At 38.2% G+C, this 13,834-nt stretch overlaps 1 protein-coding gene across 1 annotated transcript in view; it reads left to right on the top strand.

Annotated features, from left to right (window-relative positions):
- cta (Guanine nucleotide-binding protein subunit alpha cta) overlaps nucleotides 1-13,627 on the top strand; it is a 31,681-nt gene extending 18,054 nt beyond the window's left edge. The window contains exons 2-6 of the mRNA XM_043213684.2: nucleotides 12,204-12,342; nucleotides 12,410-12,615; nucleotides 12,675-12,806; nucleotides 12,863-13,002; nucleotides 13,050-13,627. Coding sequence (XP_043069619.1) covers nucleotides 12,204-12,342; nucleotides 12,410-12,615; nucleotides 12,675-12,806; nucleotides 12,863-13,002; nucleotides 13,050-13,410 — 978 coding nt within the window. The 3' untranslated portion in view covers nucleotides 13,411-13,627. The remainder of the gene's footprint in view (nucleotides 1-12,203; nucleotides 12,343-12,409; nucleotides 12,616-12,674; nucleotides 12,807-12,862; nucleotides 13,003-13,049) is intronic.
- The last annotated feature ends 207 nt before the right edge of the window (nucleotides 13,628-13,834 follow it).

The following is a 13,834-nucleotide window of genomic DNA, read 5'->3' as shown; positions in this document are numbered from 1 at the left end:
GTTCTTGTTGTTTGAGGAATGTGGGGCATTTGCGGTCCAAAGGGCTGTGTTGGGGGTCGATTTCAGGATTGTTTACGCAATTTAGGCATTTTTTTTCGTTTTTGCAGAGTTCTCCTTCGCTGGTGTGTTTTTCATCTGAGCAGTTTAATCATTTTTCGGTGCTCTTGCATATGGGTGTAGGATGTCCATAGCGGAGGCACTTTCTGCAACGGAGTGGCAGAGGGATATAGTTGCGTACGCGAACAGTTTCATAGCCGACTCGCAGTATTTCAGGGAGTTGATGGGTTTCGAATGTAATTATTATGAATCCGGTTTCTATTAGGTTGTTGTTGTTGTTGGGGTGGATGTTGTTGTTGTTGGTGTTTTTGTTTTTGATGGTGTTGCTGTAGTTGTTGGTGTTGGCGTTATTGTTGATGTTTTGTCTCTTCATTATTTTTTTGACTTCAATTACTTTCTGTGGTTTTAGTTCTCGGAGGATTGTTTCTTCGTCTATGTATCTAAGGTCATTACAGTAGATAACGCCTTTTGAAAAATTAAGTGTCTTGTGTTCGGTTGCTGTTATATCCATATCTGCGATTTTGGTAAGTTTTAGGAGTTTTGTGGCTTGTGTGTTGTTTTTTGTTTTTATCAAAAGTCCGCCGTCTCTGGTTTTTTTTCACAGAATCAACTCTTCCAACGCAGGCGAAATCCACAGATTTCTCGATGATGAAAGGTGAAACATTTTTAAATGAGGATTCATTTTTGCTTTTGATGACAATAAATTTGGGTTCTCCTAGTTAATTCGGTCTCGTAGTGTATTTAGCTATGTCTGGTGGTTCGTGCATGGTTGTTTGTAAAGGGCTTGCGCCCGAGTGGTAAGAAATGGTGTGTTTTTTGTTGTTGTCTTTTTAGTTTTGTTTTGTGTTTAATATTTGTTTTTCAACTTTTGCTGATAAGCTCAATGGGTTTTTTGCGAACGCGGGATCGATAGTGTTCTAATACGACTTGTCTCTTCGGAGGTTGAAGTGGTACTGCATCTCCTGAGTTGATAGTGGCATGTCCGTCTGTTTCTGCGCAAACTAGTCTCTCAGTTTTAAAGCTTTTGTCTTGAAACTTTGCACACACCCTTCTTTCCTTTGCACGCAGTATATAAGTCGGTACGCCTGGGATCGGCCGACTATATCCCATAGCTGCCATCCTATATAACTGATTGATCGGAAATGTACAACTTTAGTGTTTTTAGAGTTAGAGAAATTAACACGATAAAATTTAACACGATTTTTGGCAAAATAATACGACATGCCAAATTTTGTAAGAATCGGCCGACTATATCCTATAGCTGCCATATAACTGAACTACCGGAAATGAACCAACTTTCGTGCTTTTAAAGATAGAAAGCTGAAACTTAGTACAGATTATGTTTTTTGTTAGTTAATCCGACCTACTAAACTTCATAACGATCGACCGACTATATCTTCTAGCTGCCATATAAGTAAACGATCGTAAATGGTTTTTGGTAGAAATACCAACTTGGGTATTTTTGAATATACAAGTTAGGGACTTTTTTTTTAAATTTTTTATTATAATAAATTGTTCTATATTATCATATTCCCACAAGGATCGGCCAACTATATCCAATGTTTGCGATATATATACGGTATATATTAACGGTATATACGGTTTATATGCAAGGGTATATCAACTTCGGTCCCGCCCGAAGTTAGATTTTCTTTCTTGTTTTTCAAACTTAAATAGTTACGATTAGGTGGTTATGATTTCGAATATCAGTCTAGTTGAAGCCCAAAATTTTAGAGCTAAGAGATATCAAATGGAGTTTATTATTTTTAGTTTGTAAGTTAAAAAAATAAAGGAATGTTTTGTAAAGTACAGATAATAAAATGTTTATAATGTACTGAGGAGATTTACCCGAGTCTGATTTGTAACCGCAATGCTACCACCCGACCGTTTCAGGATACCGTAGTGGGCAGTACGCTGGACCAGGAGTAATTAAAAGCAATTATGAGTTCATTTAAATAGAAAACTTTTTTCAGTATATCAGAGAATAAATGAAAGCTCTTGGAGATGCTAGTACAAAAGAATATGCTATCGCTTAGCGGCAAAATGGAACAATTGCCGTTCAAATGCAAAGATATTTTTAAGCGGACATTCCGATTTTCTCTGTTCTTAATCTTTTGTACCGGTTATCAAAAAAGACCTTCAATTATGCCATGTCAATTGCCAATAAATATTTGTAAATTTAAACAATATTGTCTTGAAATTGCGAAACTGATTATTAGTACATTCAAGCGATATTATAAATAGGACTGATTTTCAACACAGGAGGTAGTCCTGATCAAGAATATATATACCTTATAGGGTCGGAGATGTCTCCTTTACTGCGTTGCACACTTTTGGACATAATTATAATACCCTCTGCAAGGGTATAATAAGAAGAGCTAGGAAGGCCAGGACACGGAGACGGGAAGCAGGATCGGCGAGGTAAGAGGTCGGTCCAGGATGAAGAGCCATGGCTTACGGATTTAATCATTCCATACCGACCTTTTTGGACCTTTTTCCATGGATAGGAAATCCAAGCCTAACTGGGAAAAATTGGGCTTGGCGAATTTTCTTTTTGTTTTTTTTAAAAACAACATAAAGCCAAAGCCTGACGAGCCGAGGGGCCCATTTTATCTTTTTGTGACATAATCTATATCGGTCCGTTCAACGTGGTCCTCCATGGACAGGCAGTCTGAGGAGGAATAAATTATATATATAATATTTTGAAAATTTATAATTTTTTTTTTTTTTTTTTGCAAAACTATTTAAGAATGTGGACTTTATTTAGCGGCAGTGGAAGCTGCAGGGTAGGCAAAAATAATTTCCCTATATTTGGTTGTTGTAAACCCTACGAAGAGCTCTTGTTAGTAGGAAGGGGAGTATTAACAAAAAAAAAAAAAAAGGATCTGTGATTTTATAGGGTAAGGATGAGTGTTACATGTTTGTTAGATGTAGGAGATTTAAATTTTAATGTTGTCGAAGTTTTCGTGCTGTCCCATAATTTCAAGTTAATGTAATTTTTCAAGTGTACACACGGCGCAAAGTGACATAGACCTGCTTCCTTGGACTAGCCGACTGCGGGGCTTCAGGCGTGTCTCGGATCTCCCCGAACTTGTTTTACGTGGCGTGTTCCACACTGAAGGGATTACGACCACGGAACTCGAATATACCCACAAGAGGTATATAGTGCATGGGCACGGATGGTACGCCTGCCAGCGCCCCAGACTGGAAGCTATAGCTATGTACATGGCGGAGCTACACTAACAAGGAAGCTAAACTGCAGGTTACTTACTTACTTCGTTAGTTTCTATACTACAGTAGAGAGCTGAGCAGCCACAGCCTCCGAGGGCCTAAGCCTTGTTAGGTTTTTAGATGGTAAACGAAAATTTATCATTTTCGACTTAAGTTTAGTGAACGACTGAAAATGATTGAATGAAAATAAAAATTATTTTTCCGACTTCTTGCGTTTTTTTTCGTAGATTGTCTTTCGCTCCAGCAAACTCAGCACTTAGTGCTCAGCACAGAATTTCGGTTTTCTGACCAATATACTTGTACTTTTGTTATTCTCTCTTCGTGCACACCTCTACTGTAGTACGATATTTTTATGTTTTTCATATGTAATATTCATAATGTAATTTTTCTAAGTGAGCACAAGGTGTCACTGACCTGCTCATTTTAACGTGCAGACTGCGACTGACTAATTGGTTCTGGCTAGTATGAATTAGCTTTATTTGTTGTAAAGCTGGAGTGCTCACTCCCATTTTACTCGTTCCTTCTTTGTTGTCATGAGTGAATTGACTGAAAATACCAGATTAAATATGGAACACAAAGATCAAGGTATGAAAAATCAATAATAAAACTATTTCGTGTTATCATTATATTTTTGTCTTTGTTGCAACATGTATTGTTTTTTCGAATAGGGGCAAAAACGCGCAAAGAAGACCAATTAAATTTGAATTCCTATATATTTATAAGTAACTTCACCTGGTTAGTTGCTTGCGCCGATATGCGCTGAAAAAGTAACACTCCACAAAACACAACTACTTTTGTTACACATTCCTGCTAAATAGACACTTACAAAACATTTGACAACACAGGTATTTATATTTATTTGGGTCTATTCATCAAAATTTTGTTCATATTCAAAAAATAGTTTCATAATTTTTTCGATTTTTTGCCACACTGAGACCATACCAATAATTTGCGTTGGGTGATTTTTTGCGTTGGTATGGAAGTTTAATTTGCCGTATGCAGAGCTTTGGCACCACTGTTGTAAAGTTATGATACTTTACACCAGTGCACTATGGGGAAGTTTACCATTTTTGTGGTATTAAGTTATTTTTATCAAACTATTGATATTAGTTTTTTTACGCAAACATGTTAAAAACATAGGGCTGAAAATGGTTATCTTCAATAGATTGTTAAAGTCAAAAAATATAAAAAATAATTGGGTAACTTTGAAAGTGCGAAATTCATATTAATAATATTTGTTACATATTGCGATGTAAAATTTGATATAATTCATTATGTGTTTTGTGTATTAATGCTTCCATTGAAGTACTGAAGTACAAATGAACCAAGAAGTACTGCCTGCCTGTAATGCTGGACGTCAAAAAAGCCTTCGATCGGATCTGGCACACCGGTCTTCTAGCAGCGTGCTGGCACACCGGTCTTCTGGCAAGGCAGCGTGCTGGGCCCTTTATTATACAACGTCTACTCGGCCGATCTCCCAGTCTTGCGGAGCCCCAAGATAATGGCAGCCACCTATGCGGACGATACCGCCTTCCTGACCGCTGCTGACAACGCTACAGGGGCAGCTGCTGTTATGCAGGAGCAACTAGATCTCGGCAATTGGCAGAGAAGATGGAATATTCAAAAATAACTTTGAAAGTAAATCCACCGCCACCACATTTTCTCTACGTCGAGAAAATGGCCCACCAGTCCACCTCAACACCTCTCCCATCCCTCAGGTAGAAAACCCAAGATACCTGGGCTTCACGCTAGACAGGAGGCTTACGTGGAAGCCTCACCTAGACAAAAAGCGAAGGCAGTGGGAAGTAAGATTAAAGGCGTACTATTGGCTGATGAGTAGGCGGTCAAAGCTGAGAACCTCTTCGAAAATCTTAATCTACATGGCGATTATTCGGCCAATTTGGATTAAAGGCGTACTATTGGCTGATGAGTAGGCGGTCAAAGCTGAGAACCTCTTCAAAAATCTTAATCTACATGGCGATTATTCGGCCAATTTGGGGATCCAACTTTGGGGCACGGCCAGCAAGACTAATATTTAGACTATCCAGAAATTTGAAATTAGAGCCCTCCCTATCGCCACTGGGGCTACCACGACAACCAGACAATCCACGAGGTGCTTGGCTTCCCATGGGTGAAGGAGGAGATACAAAGCAGCAAGTACATCCAGAGGCTAAACAAAAACCACTCTCGTCGACAACAGCGAATAAATGCGGATGCTTCGCAGAACTCAGCCGCTGGACCTTACCCGAAATAACTCTTAGACATTCTTATTTTTCCACCTCTAACTATAAGTTACACATAAGCCAAGTTTTCTGTCACAATATTTAATGGTTGTCCATGTTTTAAATGAATTTACCCGTCACAATAAAAAAAAAAAATTTCGGATTGTTAAACCAATATTTTCAAATTTTGTCAAAAGGCATATTATAAAAAAAAAAGTGTATATACCTGGTGTATACTTTATGAGATCGGAGATGATTCCTTCTCTATGGTACTTACATTTACACGACCGTACCTTCCGTTCCGTGAAAATCCGTACCTTCAGTACACTTGGTACTACTCCAAGTGAGTAGCAATCCTGCAATCCTAGGTCTTGACGCGAACGCGTCGTCACCCTGTGGATTAGCAAGATGTCCAGGCACACACCTGGCCTTCCAAACTACGATCGGGGTGAGACGCTGGCCGAATGGGTGATCACCCAAAAGGACCAGGTTGTCAACGAGCCGAGTGATTTGATGGTCCAATGGGAAGGAGTGACATCGCTGTTACTCTTGTGATGAGTCAGCAATGAGAGTGTGTGATTTTTAATGGAGTGTGTTGGGGGGTCATGGTGGGAATAATTATACTCCAATTTAGATTGTGGTGAACCATAACTTTGCCCTGGACGTGTTGTGGTTAATGGGTGGCGCTTTTGTGGAGCGAACGGGGCCTTTTATGGGCATTATGTGAAAAAGGCGGCGACGCAAGTCCCGTTTAGCAACTTCTGAAGAAATGTGGAATGGTGACTCGTAAGCGTTTTAAGTTGTGGACGGGTGATTCGAAGGCTGAATCAACGGTCCCTCCTTATTTTCGTAAAACGAAATAAGCACGATCATAAGCCTGGGGTCGTGTTTACAGAATTCTGCGTGAAGCTGAAAAGAATAGGGACAGAGGTGTGTTGTCCGAATTCTTTTCTACGGAGGATCGACAGCACTCAGTGTCTGATGCAGTGGGTGTTGCCGAACCTCTCCTGGTGAGAAAGCTTGAGTGGGAGTTCACCAAGCTTCGCTCAGGGAAAGCTCCATGCATAAATGGGCGGATATCACCGGAGATTTGTACAAGTGTCTAGAAGGCGATTCCGGATCACTTGTACAAATTGTATAAAAAGTGTGTGAGTGAGGGGGTCTTTTCAAGTGCGTGGAGGAGTGTGCTCCTTAAGTCACCCGATAGGGTCTGGAGCCATCCGCGATGTTTTCGGGGCATCAGCCTTGTTCCAGTTCTTGCAAAAGTTCTGGATGTATGACAAGGACTCTGTGAGATCCAGCAACTAAAAGTACGTTCTCGGTGTGTTTGTGGACTTTAAGGGGGCTTTTGATTGCCTGAGTTGGGCTAGGGTGATTTAGAGGTTGAATGAGTGTAGGTGCCGGGATGTAGCTCTTTGGATGAGTTAGCTTCATGATAGCTGAAACTGGGAGTGCTTCTTTTAGTTGCACGAACCTGACCAGAGGACTTTTCTGGTACCACGGGTGATGAGACACTACGGAGATGGTGTTCAACTCTGCCTTTACACAAGTCCTTAGGGATTGTTGGGAACATAGCTGGCCGTCTTCGATTGATCTGGTCATTGACCATCAGTGAATGCCGCGAGTTGGGGAAGAGGAAGGAATAGTCCTCGCCTCCTTAAAGTGAGAAAGCCATACCCATGAGAATAGTGGATAAGACTGTAACACCTTATGACTTGGCTTCGGGCGTTTCATAATGCTATTCCAAGCAGCTTTGCTTTACTCTATCCGGGGCCACCAACCCGTGAGTGTTCTGGAGTCAAAATTGGAAGTGTACTTTAACCTCAGAGCCAGAGCCCACGAAACTTGTTCCGTCCTGACTAAAGTTGAGGAAGCTACGTGGTGGTTGTGGTTTAATACCCAAATGCGGGTAGAGCCTTCGGGCTCGACGTGGAGTTGCGTTATACAACCGGGTGCCTGGATCCCACAGATCGGAAGAGGTTTAGATGGGCTTCCATTTTTAACTGAGGATATAAGCCAAGACTAGAACAGACTGGCGTGAGTTTAGGTATCCGACATAATTTCCACGCTGCCATGTTGGTGTCCCTTGACCGTGAGATCCGTAACTCCCGGGTATGGCTTCTTCGGACAGCGACTGCGCAGAGTTTATAGCCCGGGCTCCCAGACAGTGCTGCCAGAATCTCTGGAGCAAAAATTGCTAGAATTAAAAAAAAAATTGCTAAAAATGGCTAAAATCTGAAAATTGCCAAAAAAAAATTGCTAAATGATCCAAATGTTTATTTCTGTATGTAATTAAGAAAATTAAGCTAAATATGGCTTTTAAAAACGCTTTTAAATATGGCTATAAAATATATTACTACATAAAAGGAAAGGAACATTTCATTCAAACTTAAACTTACTTAAACATATATTATATTATATTAACATTAAAAAATACATAAAATACTATTGAGATCTTCAGCTTCATCGGTTACCAAATACTTTTTATTCCCAGTAATTTGAATCAAGTATTTTTTTGGAACAGTGTTATTATGGCAGCATTTTTCGTATCTGCGTGATCCGTACCTGTTAAAAATAATGCAGTTTATTTTTTGCAATTGGCATTTCTACTAAATTGATTTTATATAAAACTTGCGTTTTATAAAAAATGGCGTTTAATGTTTGCGACAATCGAACCCACATGTTTTTTTGAGTCGCGTGTTAACGAATATCAAAAAGCTTGGCGCCTGTTCTGTATTTATATTAGGCACAATAGGCACTCTGGGTATCTGAGAAATCCATGCGAATTCACTTTTAAAATTCAGTGTCCTTTAGTTAGGCATCGCGGAAATTTTGTTTATAAACTTTTGACTACTTTTATACCCGAATAAAATGAAGGAATGACCAAACGTTCTCAAATTATTCTACATACGTTCTCAAATACGTTCTATAAATTTATTGCGCTTTCCGCAACCTGCGACCCGTTGGGTAGCCCTAAGCTAGGCATCCTCAGAGTCATCTCACAAACTCTTCGGACCGAAAAGAGTGAAGTAAAATTTAATTTTGAGGATTTTAACACAAATGCAACAATTTGTTTATTCTTTAAAGTGGTGGGCAAAACGCACACATTCTTAAGTGTGCTTAGTGTGTGTGTGTGCTAAAAGTGCAAAAAACAATGAGAGCAGGGAATTCACTGAGCAAAAAAACATTTATTTTTTATTTCGTTTTTCGTTAATTCAGAAGTTTGAATGGACACTTGCCTTTATATATTAAAGAAAAAATTTCCAGCAACAGTTCTTAAACAAATGAAAAACTACGCGTCCCCACCTATATTTTCTATGGAAAAAACTTGTTCCAACCAAATTTCCTTTTTATACCCTTGCAGAGGGTATTATAATTTTGGTCAAAAGTGTGCAACGCAGTGAAGGAGACATCTCCGACCCTATAGAGTATATGATATGATATGATAGCTTTAGGATATACTCGGCCGATCCCGGCCGTTCCGACTTATATACTGCAGGCAATGAAAAAAAGGGTGCAAGTTAAATTGTTTGTAGTTCGGTGAATTAAAAAAATGAAAATTTTATTTTTTAATTTCACAACTTGGTGTTAAACCTTTATTTATTAAACGCAAAAATTACAAGACACTTTTGGTTTTTTCTTAAATACTTTTGTCAACCGTTCGCGGTCTCGGTCAAAATACGACTGACTTCTTAATTCTAAATCTGATCCAAAGAACCTCGGCCATCAGTTGTGTTTAGATTAGAGGCTTAAGATGAAACTGTCGCATCTTATTGTGAAATTCGATTAAGCTGATCGATGCAATTTGGTGGGTGCTTGAAACGCAAAAGGCGTAATTGATTGGGCTTCGGAGGGAAGCTGATGTTTACTTTTGATTTTGATTTGTTTATGGGGAACCGAGATCGGACCTCAGAGCCAAAGACAAAGCCGAAGGCAAATGCAGAGTTTGAAAATATTGTTTATAAAATTCATAAGTGGAAAGCCATAAGTGGCCTGGATTTATGGGTTGGATAATTGACCCAAAGATCAAGCCAAAGGCAAATGCAGAGATTGAAAATATTGTTTATAAAAGCCATAAGTGGCCTGTATTTAGGGGTTGGATAACTTGCATGCAAATTTTCAAGTCTATAGCCTTAAAGAGACTAGTTCGCGTAGAAACAGACAGCAGACGGACATGCTCATATCAACTACTGGTGATCCTGATCAAGAATATATATATGACGGATAACCAGAAATATCCTCCATTGTCCTTTAAACTTTTGTTATTTATGCGACAGCATAGCGAGTTCCGCTCACCTTCGTTACCCAAGCCGCCAGAATGATTCCTCTCCTCGATCATTACGCTCAACCCTGCTTTCGCAGCATTCTCTCTCTCTCGAGTCAAGCCTATATCGCTTTTCATCTCACGACTTTCGGTAACTCGTCAACGGACCTCACTCCTCAGCAGAGACTATCACCGTCTCTGCTGCTATGCCCTTCGCATTCTATACTTTCCTGAATTAACTGTTTCCCGACATATACTTTATAGGGTCGGAGATGTCTCCTTCACTGTGTTTGACACTTTTGATCAAAATTACAATACCCTATGCAAGGGTATAAAAAGAAAAAAATGTCCATGCTTCTATCTTCAAAAATACCACAGTTGGCATTTCTACCAAAAACCATTTTCGATCAATCAGTTATAAGGATGCTATAGGATATAGTCGGCCGATCCCGGTTGTTCCGATTTATAAGCTGCGTGCAAAGAAAAGAAAAGTGTGTGCCAAGTTTCAAGTCGATAGCTTTAAAAAAGGAGAGACTAGTTTGCGCAGAAACAGACAGACAGACGGACATGCTCATATCAACTCATGAGGTGATCCTGATTAAGAATATATATACTTTATAGGGTCGGAGATGTCTCCTTCACTGCGTTGCACACTTTTGGACCAAAATTAAAATATCCTCTGCAAGGGTATAATAAAAGAGAGCGGGTATGAGAGCGCGTATAAGAGCAGGTTCCCCGGCAAAAGGTTAGCAAAAAAAATGGAAAAGAGAGATTTGGTGAGCTCTTTTTATACCCTTGCAGAGGGTATTATAATTTTGGTATAAAGTATAAAGTATATATATTCTTGATCAGGATCACCTCCTGAGTTGATATGAGCATGTCCGTCTGTCTCTCAGTTTTACTGAGAGTCTCTCAGTTTTAAAGCTATCGACTTGAAACTTTGCACACACCCTTCTTTCCTTTGCACGCAGTATATAAGTCGGAACGGCCCGGATCGGCCGACTATATCCTATAGCTGCCATATAACTGATTGATCGGAAATGGTATAACTTTGATGTTTTTAAAGTTAGAGAGTTCAAATTTTAGGGGAGGGCTATTTTTGGCAACACATTACGACATGCCAAATTTCATAGGGATCGGCCTACTATATCTTATAGCTGCCATATAACTGAACGATCGGAAATGGTATTTGGTAGAAACATCAACTTTCGTATTTTTGAAGAAAGAAGCTTGGGACTTGTTTTTTTTTACATTTTTTATTGTAATTAATTGGTTTTATTATGATGTAATCATAAGGATTGGCCAACTATATCCGATGTTTGCGATATATATTCGGTTTTAGCTGCAATGGTATATCAACTTCGGCTCCGCCCGAAGTTTGCTTTGCTTTCTTGTTTTTTACTCATTTTATTTTTTGGGAATCTTTATCAGTTTATTTAAGTTTCAGGAAAAAGTTTTAATACCAAACTATTTCACCGATTATTTATTCACGGTTTTATTTATGTACGGTGTATGATAGCGCGACATTTTTTAAACCAAAACAGCCTCCATTTGGAAGTTGAGTGTTTTATTTATTTCAATTTTATTATATTTGTACCCTTGCAGAGGGTATTATAATTTTGTCCAAAAGTGTGCAACGCAGTGAAGGAGACATCTCCGACCCTATAAAGTATATATATTCTTGATCAGGATCACCTCCTGAGTTTATATGAGCATGTCCGTCTGTCCGTCTGTCTGTCTGTTTCTACGCGAACTAGTCTCTCAGTTTTAAAGCTATCGTCTTAAAACTTTGCACACACCCTTATTTCCTTTGCACGCAGTATATAAGTCGGAACGGCCCGGATCGGCCGACTATATCCTATAGCTGCCATATAACTAAACGATCGGAAATGTTATAACTTTGGTGTTTTTAGAGTTAGAGAGTTCAAATTTTACATGATAGCTATTTTTGGCAAAATAATACGACATGCCAAATTTCGTAAGGATCGGCCGACTATATCCTATAGCTGCCATATAACTGAACGATCGGAAATGACCCAACTTTCGTGTTTATGAAGATAGAAAGCTGGAATTTGGTACAGATTATATTTTTGTCAGTTGGTCAGTTGGTCAGTTAATTCGACCTACCAAATTTCATTAGGATCGGCCGACTATATCCTATAGCTGCCATATAACTGAACAATCGGAAATGGTATTTGGTAGAAATATCAACTTTCGTATCTTTGAAGATAGAAGCTTGGGACTTTTTTTTTAGATTTTTTATTGTAATTAATTGGTTTTATTATGATGTAATCATAAGGATCGGCCAACTATATCCGATGTTTGCGATGTATATCCAGTTTTAACTGCAAGGGTATATAAACTTCGGCTCCGCCCGAAGTTAGCTTTCCTTTCTTGTTTTATATTTATTTTTTTTTAATTCATTTCAGGTGAAGCTTTTGCTTTTGGGAGCTGGGGAATCTGGAAAGTCAACTTTTCTTAAACAAATGCGTATAATACATGGGGTTAATTTTGATCCCGATCTGCTGCGCGAATACAAACATGTGATATACCAAAATATTGTAAGAGGTGAGGTTTTTTTTTTAACACTTTCGGGCTCAACATGCTATTTATTTATTTTAAACCTTTTAATAAGGTATGCAAGTGCTTTTGGATGCTCGAAAAAAACTTAATATATCGTGGGGCACTGATGGTCTAGAACTCGACATAAATTATACCAAATTATTGGAATGCAATGCAATAGAGGCTCTTAAATTTTTGGAATATGCGTCACTGATTGAACGTTTATGGAAGGATCGTGGCATTCGAAGAGCTTTCGAAAGACGTCGAGAATTTCAAATTGTAAGCCACAATTTATTTATTTTACCTTAGACTACATTTTTAAAAATAATATTTTTTAGAGCGATTCAGTTAGTTATTTTTTAGACGATATTGAACGGCTGTCTAAACCAGACTATGTGCCGACACATAAAGATATATTGCATTGTCGGAAAGCAACCAAAGGTGTATATGAATTTTGTGTTAAAATACAGGTGGGAAATTCGTAATTATTCTCTAATAATAAAAAAAATAATTACTTTTTTGTCAGAACATTCCATTCGTATTCGTTGACGTGGGAGGACAGAGAACACAGCGTCAAAAGTGGACGAAATGCTTCGATACTTCCGTAACATCAATCATATTTCTTGTGTCTAGTTCGGAGTTTGATCAGGTTCTTGCGGAAGACAGGTAAATTGTTTTATCCTATGCTACATCTAAACATCTATTTTTTTCAGAAAAACTAATCGTTTAGAGGAATCTAAAAATATATTTGATACCATTGTCAACAACAACACATTTAAAGGAATTTCAATAATTCTTTTTATGAACAAAACAGACTTACTTGAGCAAAAAGTACGCAATCCTGAGACTGACATTCGCTGGTATTATCCGCAATTTAATGGAAATCCACACTCACTTCTCGATGTCCAAAATTTTATTCTACAAATGTTTATGAGCGTTCGTCGCACATGTAGCTCCAGTACAATCTATCATCATTTTACTACTGCCATAGATACCCAGAATATACATATAGTCTTTAATTCAGTTAAAGATACTATTCTACAACGTAATTTAAACGCTCTAATGCTGCAATAGAACTTATGGAACTACCGTTTGAGTTTTGACTAACCATATATATAAGCGAATTTTATATGTATGTGTCCGTTAACTGTATATATACATATAACATGAAAAGTGCTAGATGTCAGAATACTAAATTTGATAAGGGTCCTTCACCTTTAATTGTTGTTACCTTTTATACCGTTTCAAATATTAAATTCTTTTGTATTAATTAAATGTATATTTTATTAGATATTAAAGTTGGTAATTCTTTTTGTTAGGTTATATGCGACAATTATCTGAAGTTTTACATTGTATTGAAATGTAGTATATTTTTGTTGCCGATACATCATGTCTCAATGTTGCCTTCACAATTTCTTAAAAGAATATAAAAAAATTGACGCATGTGTCCTTTAAAACTATCGTATTTTTACCGAGTTACAGATTTGTATGGCAAATT

The sequence above is a fragment of the Drosophila bipectinata genome, chromosome 2L, assembly GCF_030179905.1.
Source record: "Drosophila bipectinata strain 14024-0381.07 chromosome 2L, DbipHiC1v2, whole genome shotgun sequence".
Taxonomy (NCBI): domain Eukaryota; kingdom Metazoa; phylum Arthropoda; class Insecta; order Diptera; family Drosophilidae; genus Drosophila; species Drosophila bipectinata.
Note: the sequence above shows the minus strand (reverse complement) of the source record. Positions and strands in the feature narration are given on the sequence as shown.